Source organism: Salmo salar, chromosome 20 (assembly GCF_965601325.2).
Source record: "Salmo salar chromosome 20, fSalSal1, whole genome shotgun sequence".
NCBI classification, from domain to species: Eukaryota; Metazoa; Chordata; class Actinopteri; order Salmoniformes; family Salmonidae; genus Salmo; species Salmo salar.
In genome coordinates, this window is record NC_138310.1 from 3470078 (window position 1) to 3486837 (window position 16760).

Below are 16760 nucleotides of genomic sequence, written 5' to 3' on the forward strand. Positions count from 1 at the left end.
AGCTAGTAACACAAGACATTATACTGCCCTGCTGGAGCTAGTAACACAAGACATTCTACTGCCCTGCTGGTGCTAGTAACACAATACATTCTACTGCCCTGCTGGAGCTAGTAACACAAGACATTCTACTGTACTGCTGGAGCTAGTAACACGAGACATTCTACTGCCCTGCTGGTGCTAGTAACACAAGACATTCTACTGCCCTGCTCGAGCTAGTAACACAAGACATTCTACTGTACTGCTGGAGCTAGTAACACAAGACATTCTACTACCCTAATAGAGCTAGTAACACAAGACATTCTACTGCCCTGCTGGAGCTAGTAACACAAGACATTATACTGCCCTGCTGGAGCTAGTAACACAAGACATTCTACTGCCCTGCTGGTGCTAGTAACACAATACATTCTACTGCCCTGCTGGAGCTAGTAACACAAGACATTCTACTGTACTGCTGGAGCTAGTAACACGAGACATTCTACTGCCCTGCTGGTGCTAGTAACACAAGACATTCTACTGCCCTGCTCGAGCTAGTAACACAAGACATTCTACTGTACTGCTGGAGCTAGTAACACAAGACATTCTACTGCCCTGCTGGTGCTAGTAATACAAGACATTCTACTGCCCTGCTGGAGCTAGTAACACAAGACATTCTACTGTACTGTTGGAGCTAGTAACACAAGACGTTCTACTGTACTGTTGGAGCTAGTAACACAAGACATTATACTGCCCTGCTGGAGCTAGTAACACAAGACATTCTACTGTACTGCTGGAGCTAGTAACACAAGACATTCTACTGCCCTGCTGGTGCTAGTAACACAAGACATTCTACTGCCCTGCTGGAGCTAGTAACACAAGACATTCTACTGTACTGTTGGAGCTAGTAACACAAGACATTCTACTGTACTGCTGGAGCTAGTAACACAAGACATTCTACTGCCCTGCTGGTGCTAGTAACACAAGACATTCTACTGCCCTGCTGGAGCTAGTAACACAAGACATTATACTGCCCTGCTGGAGCTAGTAACACAAGACATTCTACTGTACTGCTGGAGCTAGTAACACAATACATTCTACTGCCCTGCTGGTGCTAGTAACACAAGACATTCTACTGTACTGTTGGAGATAGTAACACAAGACATTCTACTGCACTGCTGGAGCTAGTAACAGAAGACATTCTACTGCCCTGCTGGAGCAAGTAACACAAGACATTCTACTGCCCTGCTGGAGCTAGTAACACAAAACATTCTACTGCCCTGCTGGAGCTAGTAACACAAGACATTATACTGCCCTGCTGGAGCTAGTAACACAAGACATTCTACTGCCCGCCTGGAGCTAGTAACACAAGACAATCTACTGCCCTGCTGGAGCTAGTAACACAAGATATTCTACTGAACTGTTGGAGCTAGTAACACAAGACATTCTACTGTACTGTTGGAGCTAGTAACACAATACATTCTACTGTACTGTTGGAGCTAGTGACACAAGACATTCTACTGTACTGTTGGAGCTAGTAACACAAGACATTCTACTACACTGTGGAGCTAGTAACACAAGACACTCTACTGCCCTCCTGGAACTAGTAACACAAGACATTCTACTGTACTGTTGGCGCTAGTAACACAAGACATTCTACTGTACTGTTGGAGCTAGTAACACAAGACATTCTACTGCCCTGCTGGAGCTAGTAACACAAGACATTCTACTGCCCTGTTGGAGCTAGTAACACAAGACATTCTACTGTACTGTTGGAGCTAGTAACACAAGACGTTCTACTGTACTGTTGGAGCTAGTAACACAAGACATTATACTGCCCTGCTGGAGCTAGTAACACAAGACATTCTACTGTACTGCTGGAGCTAGTAACACAAGACATTCTACTGCCCTGCTGGTGCTAGTAACACAAGACATTCTACTGCCCTGCTGGAGCTAGTAACACAAGACATTCTACTGTACTGTTGGAGCTAGTAACACAAGACATTATACTGTACTGCTGGAGCTAATAACACAAGACATTCTACTGTACTGCTGGAGCTAGTAACACAAGACATTCTACTGCCCTGCTGGTGCTAGTAACACAAGACATTCTACTGCCCTGCTGGAGCTAGTAACACAATACATTATACTGCCCTGCTGGAGCTAGTAACACAAGACATTCTACTGTACTGCTGGAGCTAGTAACACAAGACATTCTACTGCCCTGTTGGAGCTAGTAACACAAGACATTCTACTGCCCTGTTGGAGCTAGTAACACAAGACATTCTACTGCACTGCTGGAGCTAGTAACACAAGACATTCTACTGCCCTGCTGGAGCAAGTAACACAAGACATTCTACTGCCCTGCTGGAGCTATTAACACAAGACATTCTACTGCCCTGCTGGAGCTAGTAACACAAGACATTATACTGCCCTGCTGGAGCTAGTACCACAAGACATTCTACTGCCCGCCTGGAGCTAGTAACACAAGATATTCTACTGCACTGTTGGAGCTAGTAACACAAGACATTCTACTGTACTGTTGGAGCTAGTAACACAAGACATTCTACTGTACTGTTGGAGCTAGTGACACAAGACATTCTACTGTACTGTTGGAGCTAGTAACACAAGACATTCTACTACACTGTGGAGCTAGTAACACAAGACATTCTACTGCCCTCCTGGAACTAGTAACACAAGACATTCTACTGTACTGTTGGCGCTAGTAACACAAGACATTCTACTGTACTGTTGGAGCTAGTAACACAAGACATTCTACTGCCCTGTTGGAGCTAGTAACACAAGACATTCTACTGTACTGTTGGAGCTAGTAACACAAGACATTCTACTGCCCTGTTGGAGCTAGTAACACAAGACATTCTACTGCCCTGCTGGTCTTAGTAACACAAGACATTCTACTGCCCGCCTGGAGCTAGTAACACAAGATATTCTACTGCACTGTTGGAGCTAGTAACACAAGACATTCTACTGTACTGTTGGAGCTAGTAACACAAGACATTCTACTGTACTGTTGGAGCTAGTGACACAAGACATTCTACTGTACTGTTGGTGCTAGTAACACAAGACATTCTACTACACTGTGGAGCTAGTAACACAAGACATTCTACTGCCCTCCTGGAACTAGTAACACAAGACATTCTACTGTACTGTTGGCGCTAGTAACACAAGACATTCTACTGCCCTGTTGGAGCTAGTAACACAAGACATTCTACTGTACTGTTGGAGCTAGTAACACAAGACATTCTACTGCCCTGTTGGAGCTAGTAACACAAGACATTCTACTGTACTGTTGGAGCTAGTAACACAAGACATTCTACTGCCCTGTTGGAGCTAGTAACACAAAACATTCTACTGCACTGCTGGTGCTAGTAACACAAGACATTCTACTGTACTGCTGGAGCTAGTAACATACGATATTCTACTGTACTGTTGGAGCTAGTAACACAAGACATTCTACTGCCCTGCTGGTGCTAGTAACACAAGACATTCTACTGTACTGTTGGAGCTAGTAACACAAGACATTCTACTGCACTGCTGGAGCTAGTAACACAAGACATTATACTGCCCTGCTGGAGCTAGTAACACAAGACATTCTACTGTACTGCTGGAGCTAGTAACACAAGACATTCTACTGCATTGCTGGAGCTAGTAACACAAGACATTCTACTGCCCTGCTGGTGCTACTAACACAAGACATTCTACTGCACTGCTGGAGCTAGTAACACAAGACATTCTAATGTACTGTTGGAGCTAGTAACACAAGACATTCTACTGCCCTGCTGGAGCTAGTAACACAAGACATTCTACTGCCCGCCTGGAGCTAGTAACACAAGACAATCTACTGCCCTGCTGGAGCTAGTAACACAATACATTCTACTTTACTGTTGTTGCTAGTAACACAATACATTCTACTGCCCTGCTGGAGCTAATAACACAATACATTCTACTGCCCTGCTGGAGCTAGTAACACAAGATATTCTACTACACTGTTCGAGCTAGTAACACAAGACATTCTACTGTACTGTTGGAGCTAGTAACACATGACATTCTACTGCCCTGCTGGAACTAGTAACACAAGACATTCTACTGTACTGCTGGAACTAGTAACACAAGACATTCTACTGTACTGTTGGCGCTAGTAACACAAGACATTCTACTACACTGTGGAGCTAGTAACACAAGACATTCTACTGCCCTCCTGGAACTAGTAACACAAGACATTCTACTGTACTGTTGGCGCTAGTAACACAAGGAATTCTACTGTACTGTTGGAGCTAGTAACACAAGACATTCTACTGCACTGTTGGAGCTAGTAACACAAGACATTCTACTGCACTGTTGGAGCTAGTAACACAAGACATTCTACTGTACTGTTGGAGCTAGTAACACAAGACATTCTACTGCCCTCCTGGAACTAGTAACACAAGACATTCTACTGTACTGTTGGCGCTAGTAACACAAGACATTCTACTACACTGTGGAGCTAGTAACACAAGACATTCTACTGCCCTCCTGGAACTAGTAACACAAGACATTCTACTGTACTGTTGGCGCTAGTAACACAAGACATTCTACTGTACTGTTGGAGCTAGTAACACAAGACATTCTACTGCCCTGCTGGTGCTAGTAACACAAGACATTCTACTGTACTGTTGGAGCTAGTAACACAAGACATTCTACTGCCCTGTTGGAGCTAGTAACACAAGACATTCTACTGTACTGCTGGAGCTAGTAACACAAGACATTCTACTGCCCGCCTGGGCTAGTAACACAAGCCATTCTACTGCCCTGCTGGAGCTAGTAACACAAGACATTCTACTGCCCTGCTGGAGCTAGTAACACAAGACATTCTACTGCCCTGCTGGAGCTAGTAACACAAGACATTCTACTGCCCTGCTGGAGCTATTAACACAAGATATTCTACTTTACTGTTGGAGCTAGTAACACAAGACATTCTACTGCCCTGCTGGAGCTTGTAACACAAGACATTTTACTGCCCTGCTGGAGCTAGTAACACAAGACATTCTACTTTACTGTTGGAGCTAGTAACACAATACATTCTACTGCCCTGCTGAGCTAGTAACTCAATACATTCTACTGCCCTGCTGGAGCTAGTAACCAAGACATTATACTGCCCTGCTGGAGCAAGTAACACAAGACATTCTACTGCCCTGCTGGAGCTAGTAACACAAGACATTCTACTGCCCTGCTGGTGCTAGTAACACAAGACATTCTACTGTACTGCTGGAGCTAGTAATATAAGCATTTCACTACACCTGCTATAACAACTGCAAATCTGCATATGCAATCAATAAACTTTGATTTGATTTGATTTACCTGGTACTCAAAGGATGGTGTGAGGCGATAGTTGAGCATCTCCTGGTGGAATACGGGGGTGATGCTTCCAGACATGGGGGGTACAATCCAGACCCAGTCCCCCGGGCAGCCCCCCCGCACCCTGATCTCATTCTCCATGTGCTTCATAAAGGACTCTGTGGCAGAGTGGTGATCCACTATAGTTACCTTAGATGACTGGGAACAGATAACAGGAAGCAAATCATGAAGGGGGATTCAGTTATTTCATTCAGTTCATTCACCTTAGTTATTTCAGGATTATATTTAGAGTTTATCAAGCTATCAATTAAATCACTCTCAAGCACCCATAATTACAACTAATTTAAACATATTTCTGACTTCATATAAAGACATGCTTCATATATAAAGCATAATACTAGTTTGTCTACAGCAAGGACCATTCTAGAAAATCATTCAATATGGTATGTGGACACGTGCTCTTAAAACATCTCATTCCTAAATCATTGGCATTAATAGGGAGTTGTTCCCCCCCTTCGCTGCTATAACAGCCTCCGCTCTTCTGGAAAGGCTTTCAACTAGATGTTGGAACATTGCTGTGAGGGACTTGCTTCCATTCAGACACAAGAGCATTAGTGAGGTTGGGCACTGTTGTTGGGCGATTAAGCCTGGCTCGCAGATGGCGTTCCAATTAATCCCAAAGGTGTTCGATGGAGTTGAGGTCAGGACCCAGGCCAGTCAAGTTCTTCCACACTGATCTCAACAAATAATGTCTGTATGGATCTTGCTTTGTCATGCTGAAACAGGAAAGGGCCTTCCCCAACCTGATGCCACAAAGTTGGAAGCGCATAATTATCTATAATGTCATTGTATGCTGTAGTGTTACATCACTTACAGTTGACCGGGGCAGCTCTAGCAGGGCAGAAATTTGACAAACTGACTTGTTGAAAAGGTGGCATCCTATGACGGTGCCACATTGAAAGTCACTGAGCTCTTCAATAAGGCCATTCCATTGCCAATGTTTGTCTATGGAGATTGCATGGCTGTGTGCTCGATTTCATACACCTGTCAGCAATGGGTGTGGCTGAAATAGCCGAATCCACTCATTTGAAGGCGTGTCCACATACTTTTGTATATATAGTGTATGAAGCCCTGTAAATAATCAATTCCAGCACCCCAGTAACGTTCAGAGATGTACATGGCCAGCAGATAAACCCACACCTGGAAACTGTAGAGGACTGCTATGTTGATCTCCACCAGTGCCTTGTCCTTCCATAGAGAAGAAGTCTTCCTGGTGTCCAGGGCCATCAGATTGGCCACTTCCTATTGGACAGTAACATACCATGCTTTAATAACAATACATGTTATGAATAAAGATACATTGAAGATAAACAATCAGGGTAACATTTTACTCTTCTTGTCTTATTGTTACTATATTACCTGCTACATAAGAGATAAACATTTATCTTTATCATTCAAGTAACCTAGTTGTGATAAGAATAAGTGTCAGCTAAGTGCTGTTGTTCGTAAAGCTACATAGGCGGCAGGTAGCCTACTGGTTAAGAGCATTGGACCAGTAACCCGAGCTGACTAGGTGAAAACTCTGTGGATGTAACCTTGAGCAAGGTACTTAAATCAGTGGTTCCCTTGGCAAACTGCCCTCTGAGTGACAAACTATCCTGTGAGTGACAGAGTGACAGGTGAGTGGTTTCAGTCAGTATAAAACCACAGGTGATTGGTTGCAGTCAGTATAAAATGGCCGAAATACATAATGGAGACATTTTAAACAATAAAAAACAACCGTTTTAGAACTGCCTTTTGTTCTGCACTAAAATAAGAAAATGTCACATAAAATCTATCATAACAATTATGTTCATGGGTAAAGCTGCATTTAGCAGCAGGGTGCTTGAGATGGGAAAACAAGATGAGGGGAAATAACAACTAAAGTGACTTTCTAAGCATGGAAACTCTTTGAAAACATAACAACACCATATCATCATCACCGTAATAGCTATGCTAATACATTAGCTGAAGATAAACAGCACAACCAGAGATGTAATTATTATATCTACACCCTCTAAGCTTGACATGTTCTAGACATCACGATGCTACTGTTTGTGACATAAAACACATTAATCAATCATCACCATAGCTACAGCAAAACAGCAAGATCCTCTTCATCTGACCAGCAATACAGATGTAGGATCTTAATTTGATCACCCTGTTGCAGGAAATTTTAAACCTGTAGTGTATTTGAGGTTTTAAAAGACTTTTGAAGTTCGTAATTTACACTTTGACATTTCAGACTTGATTTTCCCTTACGAAAAATGTATCAACCCCTAAAAAAATGTCCAATAATTATAATCCACATTTCCAGTTGCTGCAGGATCATTTTCCTGCTGTAGAAGAAACTGGCTCAAATTAAGATTCTACATCATCAAAATAGATGTTCCTATTTGTTTAAACAACAAAATAGATTGTTTTCCAGGAAACAGCAAGTCAAATTCAAATACAATTTTAAATATGTGTATGCAACAAATAATATTTGATTTGATTTTGACTTGCTGTTTCCAGGAAAACAATACAACATTTTATGCTTAAAAAAATAGAAACATCTATTTTGATGTGTTATGGAAACCCATGAATGTTGATCATTTAAGTGATGGATGTTAGCCTGCATGCATGTTGTTATGAGAGCAGACTAATCTGCCACACTGGAAGAATATGGGCAAAAAACGACAAATGCAGACGTAACGGTTTTATCAGAAACTTGGCTAAAGAAATATGTGTCAAGTAACTTGATTTCTTTTGATGGGTCCACCGTTTTAAGAACGGATAGGATGAGTAAAGGAGGAGGGGTTGCAATTTATGTCAAATCCGAGTTTAATGCCTCTGAAAATCTCTCGATTACCAAAGTCAAAATGTTTAAGTACTTGCGGATTTAGTGAACTCCCACATCACTGTAGTCAGCTGCTACAGGCCGCCCTCGGCTTCGGGAGATGCACTTAACTCTATTTCTGATGTCCTGTACAAGCTAAATGACTCTGAATTCATTATTTTAGGAGATTTGAACTGGGACATGCTTATATCTGTATTGGATTATTTTAAAGAACTGTGTGACTCTCTGAATCTCGCTCAATTAATTAATGCGCCTACAAGACCGAATCCCAGAGCACCTAACAAATCAACGCTATTGAACATTATTCTAACGAATACCCCTCACAAATACACATCGACTGGGATATTCTGTAATGATGTCAGTGATCACTGTGCAATTGCTTGTGTTAGAAATACAAAAATGACCAAAGTCAAACCTTGTTATATTTTTAAAAGACATTTTAGACAGTTTGATGATTAAGCGTTCTTACATGATCTGTACCGTAATATTGACAGAGTAAGTCTGATTCCCGATGTTGACACTGTCTGGGACTATTTTTATATGAAATTTGTGTCGATTTGTGATAAGCATGCCCCTGTGAAGAAATGTAGAATCAAGTGGAAGGGACAATCCCTGGTTTTCAGATAACTTGGTCAGGAAGTCCAAATCAGATGACTATTTAAATGCAGTTACAGAGAACCTAAACAACCCTACCAAGTTCTGGAAGCTAATCACATCAGTGTCAGGTTCTAATGTATCCTCTGGCCTTCCTGACCATTTAATGATGGATTCTAATGAAGTGAAGGATAAAGCCCATATTGTAGGGTTTTTTAACAAGCACTTCATATCTGCTGGTTCTGTTTTGATAATGGTGGGGCCCAGGCCTCTAATGTAAGCTCTGTTACAGTCAACTATGATATAGGCCCTCATGTGAACCATTTTATCGTTGAGAATGTTTCTTATACTGAGGTCTGAGGCTATAGACACTAAAAATTCTGCAGGTCCAGACAACCTGGACCCCTACCTCTTAAAGATAGCAGCTGGTATTATTACTGAACCTGTGGCTCACATTTTTAACTTGAGTCTCTTGACCAATTCCATACCCAGCATTTGGAAATCAGCTTATGTCCTCCCACTGCTAAAGGGTGGAGATCTCTCAGATGCTAAGAACTATCGTCCTATCTCTAAACGTCCTATCCTGGCCAAAGTCTATGAATCCCTAGTGATCTCACAGTTCAAAAATGTCTTCATTGAAAAGAACATACTGAGTGGGGTTCAGTCTGGCTTTAGATCAGCACCATAACTGCAGCTATGGCAGTGGCAAATTACATCATTAATGCACTTGATAAAAAGCAACATTGTGCTGCTCTGTTTGTGGATTTATCAAAGGCCTTTGATTCAGTTGACCATGGATTGTTGCTTGCTAGACTCAGAAACATTGGTCTCAGTGAAGGGGCAGTAAATTGGTTTAGGAACTACCTTTCTGACAGAACACAATGTGTATATACTGACAATCACAAGTCTAGCTTTCTTGAGATTAATATAGGTGTGCCCCAGGGTTCCATTTTAGCTCCTGTGTTGTTTTCAATTTTTATTAATGATTTGGGAAATGGGATGCAACCAGCAAAGTTACATCTATATGCAGATGATACAGTCATATATTAATGTGCTCCTTCTCTGGTTCAGGCTGTTGAAGAGCTCCAGACTGCTTTTCAGTCACTGCAGGCCTCCCTTTATGGTCTCAAACTGGTCTTGAATGTAAAAAAAAAAAAATCATGACCTTTACCAGATCTAGAACTCTGCCAGAGAACGTTAGCATTATCACATCTGGTGGCTTATCCATTGAAAAAGTGTCAACCTACAAATACCTAGGTATTAGGTTGGATGACAAGTTGTCCTTTAAAGTTCATGTGGATAATCTTGTGACAAAGCTTAAATTGAAATTGGGTTTTTTTTTCGTAATAAGGCTTGCTTCCCTCTTATGGCTAGAAAGAAGCTTGTTCAGGCCACTTTTCTCTCTGTAATTGATTATTGTGACTTGTATATGCATGCAACCTCCTCTGTCTTACAGACTGGACCCTGTTAATCATGCATCCTTGTGCTTTATTACAAATGCCAAGTCAACTCACCCACCATTGCACATTGTACCAAATGGTAGGTTGGACCTCACTTTATATGCGTAAAACTCCCTCTTGACCTCACTTTATATCCTTTTGGGTAAACTCCCTCTTTACCTCTGTAGTCTGGTCTCCTTCACCACCAGCAGTTACCATACCTGGTCTGCTAGGTGGTTACTACTTAAATCCCCAGGACATTCACAGTATTAGGAAAGACTGCCTTCTCTTCTTGTGCACCAGAGGCATGGAATAGTCTACAACATGCTTCACCTAGATATGTTGGTGCCACTGAATGAATTTAAAATATTGATGGGAGACTGTTACAGAGGAGTGTAAATGCTTTTTTTAGGCTGGACCATGTTGATGTATTGTATTGTTGAATGTTTTAATTCTGTAATATATTGATTGTTGCTGCCTTTTTGGCCAGGTCTCCCTTGAAAAAGAGACTCTGGGGCTCAATGGGCTTTTCCTGGTTAAATAAAGTTTTTTTTGTGGTTTTTTTTTAAAAGTATTAAAGGCACAAAAAGGTATAAAAAGTCCCACCAGATTATAGCAAAGCATATGATAGATTCTAGTAAATATCATTGTAAAAGATTATAGTAAAGCGTATGATAGACTCAAGTAAATATCATAGTAAAATATTATGGTAAAACAATCACTCACAACTATTGTGTGAATTCCCCTTACAAACCCCACACATAACCCAGATAACATCATTGTATACCTCATGGTCCCATTAGAATATGTCCAAATAGTGCATTTAACCATTACAGCTGTCACAGAGGTCCCTGATGCCGATCTCGGTGCCCATGTAACAGCCACGAAGGGGTGCTTATAAATGTTTAGAAATGCTTAGAAATGCTTTATAAGTGATCATAAAACCTCCAGGATGTTGTAGCGAGAGCTGTCACAGAAGTCCCTGACGCCGATCTCGGTGCCCATGTACCAGCCACTGAAGGGACAAGCAGTGAATTCCAGCCCCCCCACCTCTAGCAGCATGCTAGATACAGCAGGCAGACTGTACCACTTCAGATTCAGGTCCTTGAACCAATCATACCTGCAAGCACAGGGGAACAAAGACATTGATTCAAATTATTAGCATTCAAGGTATGGAGGAAAGATGGAGAATGTGACTTATAGCTTGACTTGTTGATTCAAATTAATAAACTAGCATTCAAGGTTTGTAGAGATGGTTAAGAGGATATATCATACATAGCTTGAACTGTAGCTTACTGCTGCTGTTGTTTACATTCTGAATCAATGTAAAAGCCCACATTCTTATCTTGGTGAAAAGCCACTGGAAGAGACTAGTGACAAGCTTATATTCTGATATTGACATTTGTATAGTACGTCATGGAAAGAAAATACCGTTTGTAGGTACAAAGAAATTAAGGATTTCTCCAAGAAACGTTAGATGTTAAAATTCTTCTGTGGTGACATTTCTGTCCACTGTGATGACATATCTGTCCACTGTGAGGACATATCTGCCCACTGTGAGGACATATCTGCCCACTGTGATGACATATCTGTCCACTGTGAGGACATATCTGCCCACTGTGATGACATATCTGCCCACTGTGAGGACATATCTGTCCACTGTGAGGACATATCTGTCCACTGTGAGGACATATCTGTCCACTGTGAGGACATATCTGTCCACTGTGAGGACATATCTGCCCACTGTGATGACATATCTGTCCACTGTGATGACATATCTGCCCACTGTGATGACATATCTGCCCACTGTGATGACATATCTGCCCACTGTGATGACATATCTGCCCACTGTGATGACATATCTGCCCACTGTGATCACATATCTGTCCACTGTGATGACATGGTGTGAATTGTTTAGACTATAGAGGAATAGACAGCCAAGAAGAACAGGAGCGCAGACAAAATGAACATTATCCCATTATCCCATTATCACAGCACAAACACTTGCAAGCGATTCAGAGGCCCCGAAATGACTGTCCCTACATCCAAAAAAGGCTCTGCGTGGCCCCTGGGGGCCGGCTACCTATCTGTTTGGCCGCAGTAGCATAGAGCCATCATAGCTTCATGTAATGACGAGACGCAGGTGGTGACAGTAGCAGGAGCCAAACTGGCAGCAGAGAAGAGCTGAGGCTAACTGAACTGAAGCTGGGGGGTTGGGAGGGACGCGGGGGTTGAGAAGAGAGCCAGGTGGATGGTTCTCGGGGCTTGGTTGGCAGAGGATGTCATGTGCCCATGGATGAAACTCCCTCTGTGCCTAAAGTGTGGGGTGTGACTGTATCTGTGTGAAAACATGGCCCGTACATTGCTTCAGTCTAAGTGGTTTGCTAGTGTGGCAATTGGAACACTCCCCAACTCAGCCTCTATTAGTGTGTGTTGTCTCACTTACTTGGGGTGTGTGTTTTGTGTGTGTGTGCGCGCACATGTGTGTGTGTTGTCTCACTCACTTGGGGTGTGTGATCTGCACCTCTAGAATGAGGTCTTGAGGTATCTCAAACAGCTCTGGGTCGTTTCCGTTGGATTGCAGCAGGAGAGGCAGCACGTCGAAACGGCCCTTGGGAGGCTTCCAGCCCTGCTGGATGCAGATCTAGAGACCCAAGCCAACACATTTCATCACATTTTAACATGGATTCACTCAAGTAGACTCAGAAATCCTGTTTAGTGGTTTCCACTCCAGAATCTGTTTTAGTCAGAGTTTTAGCCTTGCTCAGAGGCATGCTATATAAAGACATTGAACACTTCCAGGTTTTGTTATCTACTTCCGGACTTGTCTCCGTGCTGTTGTGTTGTTTGTTGTGCTGTTTGTTTTGCTATTTGTAGGGCTGTCTGTTGTACTGTTTTGTTGTGCTGTTTTGTTGTGCTGTTTGTTGTTATGTTTGTTGTGCTGTTTGTTATGCTGTATTGTTGTGCTGTTTTTTGTTATGTTTGTTGTGCTGTTTGTTTTGCTATTTGTAGGGCTGTCTGTTGTACTGTTTTGTTGTGCTGTTTTGTTGTGCTGTTTTGTTGTTGCTGTTTGTTGTGCTGTTTGTTGTTATGTTTGTTGTGCTGTTTGTTATGCTGTTTTGTTGTGCTGTTTGTTGTTATGTTTGTTGTGCTGTTTGTTGTTATGTTTGTTGTGCTGTTTTTTGTTATGTTTGTTGTGCTGTTTGTTGTGCTGTTTGTTGTTATGTTTGTTGTGCTGTTTGTTATGCTGTTTTGTTGTGCTATGTTTGTTGTGCTGTTTGTTGTGCTGTTTGTTGTTATGTTTGTTGTGATGTTTGTTGTTATGTTTGTTGTGCTGTTTTTTTGTTATGTTTGTTGTGCTGTTTGTTGCCATTTGTTGTGCTGTTTGTCGCTACTTTGCTATCTGCCAAACCTTTGTTTTTTTTATTTTAATACATTGACCAACGACTTTGTTTGTTCTTTCCTCGCTCTACTTTTTTCAATCCACTTTTTCACCCTGGAAGCTTGATCTGGACATGGTTCTACAGGACCTTGACCAGCCAAAAAAGCTAAGTAGTAACATTAACACTATGCCATCTAATTGCAGTTGCTGTTCTCATAATCTACAGGAGAACTATCACCTTCTGGTGAGGATAGTCGTGCTGCAAGCACAGCTTCAGGTGCAATCGTTAGGCAAGGGCAATTTAAGTTTAGAAAAGAAGGAAACTGCGTCTGTGCCACCAGTAAGTACATAGAGTAGTATAAATCCCCCCCGCACAGTCCCCGCAGCCAGACAATTTTCTCAAGGCTTCTGGATAGAAATGCTGTCGCCATGCTCAACCGGTGTCACTCATCCAGCCAACAGAAACTTTCAACCGGTTCTCCCCATTAAGCAACGAGTCTGAGTCAGAGGCCGAGCATTCTCGGGTCTCTCCTTCACCCATTACGGGGTCTGAGCCACCATTAGCTCTGACAAATTGAAAATCCTAGTCATTCACGACTCCACTACCCCAATACACTGTTTACCTGGGGGAAGGGCTACTGACGTAAAGGCTAATCTGAAGATGGTGCTGGCTAAGGCTAAAACTGGTGAGTGTAGAGAGTATAGGGATATTGTTATCCACGTCGGTACCAACGATGTTAGGATGAAACAGTCAGAGGTCACCAAGCGCAACATAGCTTCAGTGTGTAAATCAGCGTAGAAATATCTGTCGGCATCGACTAATTGTCTCTGGGCCCCTCCCAGGTAAGGGGAATGATGAGCTCTATAGCAGTCTCACAACTCAATCACTGGTTGAAAACTGTTTTCTGCCCCTCCCAAAATAGTGTGGCTCAGGTGGTAGAGCGTGGTGTTTGCAACGCCAGGGTTGTGGGTTCGATTCCCACGGGGGACCAGTATGAAAAAAACAAATTAAATGCATGAAATGTATGCATTCACTAATGTAAGTCGTTCTGGATAAGAGCGTCTGCTAAATGACTAAAATGTAAATGTATAGAATATGTAGATAATTGGCCCTCTATCTGGGACTCACCCACAAACAGGACCAAGCCTGGCCTGCAGAGGAGTGATGGACTCCATCCTAGCTGGAAGGGTGCTCTCATCTTATCTATGAACATAGACAAGTCTCTAACTGCTCTAGCTCCACAATGAGATCGGGTGCAGGCCAGGCAGCAGGCTGTTAGCCAGCATGCCAGCTTAGTGGAGTCTGCCACTAGCACAGTCAGTGTAGTCAGCTCAGCTATCCCCATTGAGAACGTGTCTGTGCCTCGATCTAGGTTGAGCAAAAGAAAACATGGTGTTGTTTATCTTAGCAATCTCACTGGAATAAAGACCTCCTCCATTCCTGCCATTATTGAAAGAGATTGTGATATCTCACATCTCAAAATAGGGTTACTTAATGTTAGATCCCTCACTTCCAAGGCAGTCAGTCAATGAACTAATCACTGATCATAATCTTGCTGTGATTGGCCTGACTGAACCATGGCTCAAGCCTGATGAATTTACTCTGTTAAATGAGGCCTCTTATCCTGGTTACACTAGTGACCATAACTCTGCGCATCCCGCAAAGGCAGAGGTGTTGCTAACATTTATGACAGCAAATTTCAATTTACAAAAACTAAAATGACTGTGTTTTCGTCTTTTGAGCTTCTAGTCATGGAATCTATGCAGCCTACTCAATCACATTTTATATCTACTGTTTACAGGCCTCCTGGGCCGTATACAGTGTTCCTCACTGAGTTCCCGGGATTCCTAACAGACCTTGTAGTCAAGGCAGATAATATTCACATTTTTGGTGACTTCAATATTCACATGGAAAAGTCCACAGTCCCACTCCAAAAGGCTTTCGGAGCCATCATCTACTCAATGGGTTTTGTCCAACATATCTCCGGACCTACTCATTGCCACAGTCATACCCTGGATCTAGTTTTGTCCAACGGAATAAATATTGTGGATCTAAAAATAAATCCTCATAATCCTGGACTATCGGACCACCATCTTATTACATTTGCAATCGCAACAAATAATCTGCTCAGACCCCAACCAAGGATCATCAAAAGCCATGCTATAAATTATCAGAAACCCAAAGATTCCTAGATGCCCTTCAAGACTCCCTCCACCTACCTAAGGACGTTGGAGTACAAAATCGGTTAACCACCTAACTGAGGATCTAAATTTGCTCCCTGGTATAGAGAAAATATCCGAACCCTGAAAGCAAGCTTCCAGAAAATTGGAATGGAAATGGCGCTCCACCAAACTGGAAGTCTTCCTACTAGCTTGGAAAGACAGTACCGTGCAATATCGAAGAGCCCTCACTGCTGTTCGATCATCCTATTTTTCCAACCTAATTGAGGAGAATAAGAACAATCCAAAATGTATTTTTGATACTGTCGCAAAGCTAACTGAAAAGCAGCATTCAACAAGAGAGGATAGCTTTGACTTTAGCAGTGATAAATTCGAGTGTCTTCGATGAAAAGATCATGATCATTAGAAAGCAAATTACAGACTCCTCTTTGTATCTGCGTATTTCTCCAAAGCTCAGTTGTCCTGAGTCTGCTAGGACCTAAGATCAATGGAGACACTCAAGTTTTTTAATCCTGTATCTCTTGACACATTCATGAAAATAGTCATGGCCTCTAAACCTTCAAGCTGCATACTGGACCCTATTCCAACTAAACAACTGGAAGAGCTACTTTATATGCTTGGTCCTCCTATGTTGAACATAATAAATGGCTCCCTATCCAGCAGATGTGTACCAAGCTCACTACAAATGGCAGTAATAAAGCCTCTCTTGAAAAAGCCAAACCTTAACCTGTAAAATGTCAAAAACTATTGGCCTATATCGAATTTCCCATTCCTCTCAAAATGTTTAGAAAAAGATGTTGCACAGGAACTCACTGCCTATCCTGAAGACAAATAATGTACACAAACCACTTCAGTCTGGTTTTAGACCCCATCATAGCACTGAGACTGCACTTGTAAAGATGGTAAATTGCCTTTTAATGGCGTCAGACCGAGGCTCTGCATCTGTCCTCGTGCTCCT

At 42.2% G+C, this 16760-nt stretch overlaps 1 protein-coding gene across 1 annotated transcript in view; it reads right to left on the reverse strand.

Annotated features, from left to right (window-relative positions):
- Positions 1–16760, reverse strand: part of LOC100136388 (nitric oxide synthase 1) — a 190573-nt gene that overhangs the window by 52131 nt on the left and 121682 nt on the right. Inside the window, exons 9-12 of the mRNA XM_045704274.2 lie at positions 12744–12883; positions 11185–11359; positions 6529–6630; positions 5332–5526 (exon numbers count right to left, since the gene is read on the reverse strand). Coding sequence (XP_045560230.1) covers positions 5332–5526; positions 6529–6630; positions 11185–11359; positions 12744–12883 — 612 coding nt within the window. The remainder of the gene's footprint in view (positions 1–5331; positions 5527–6528; positions 6631–11184; positions 11360–12743; positions 12884–16760) is intronic.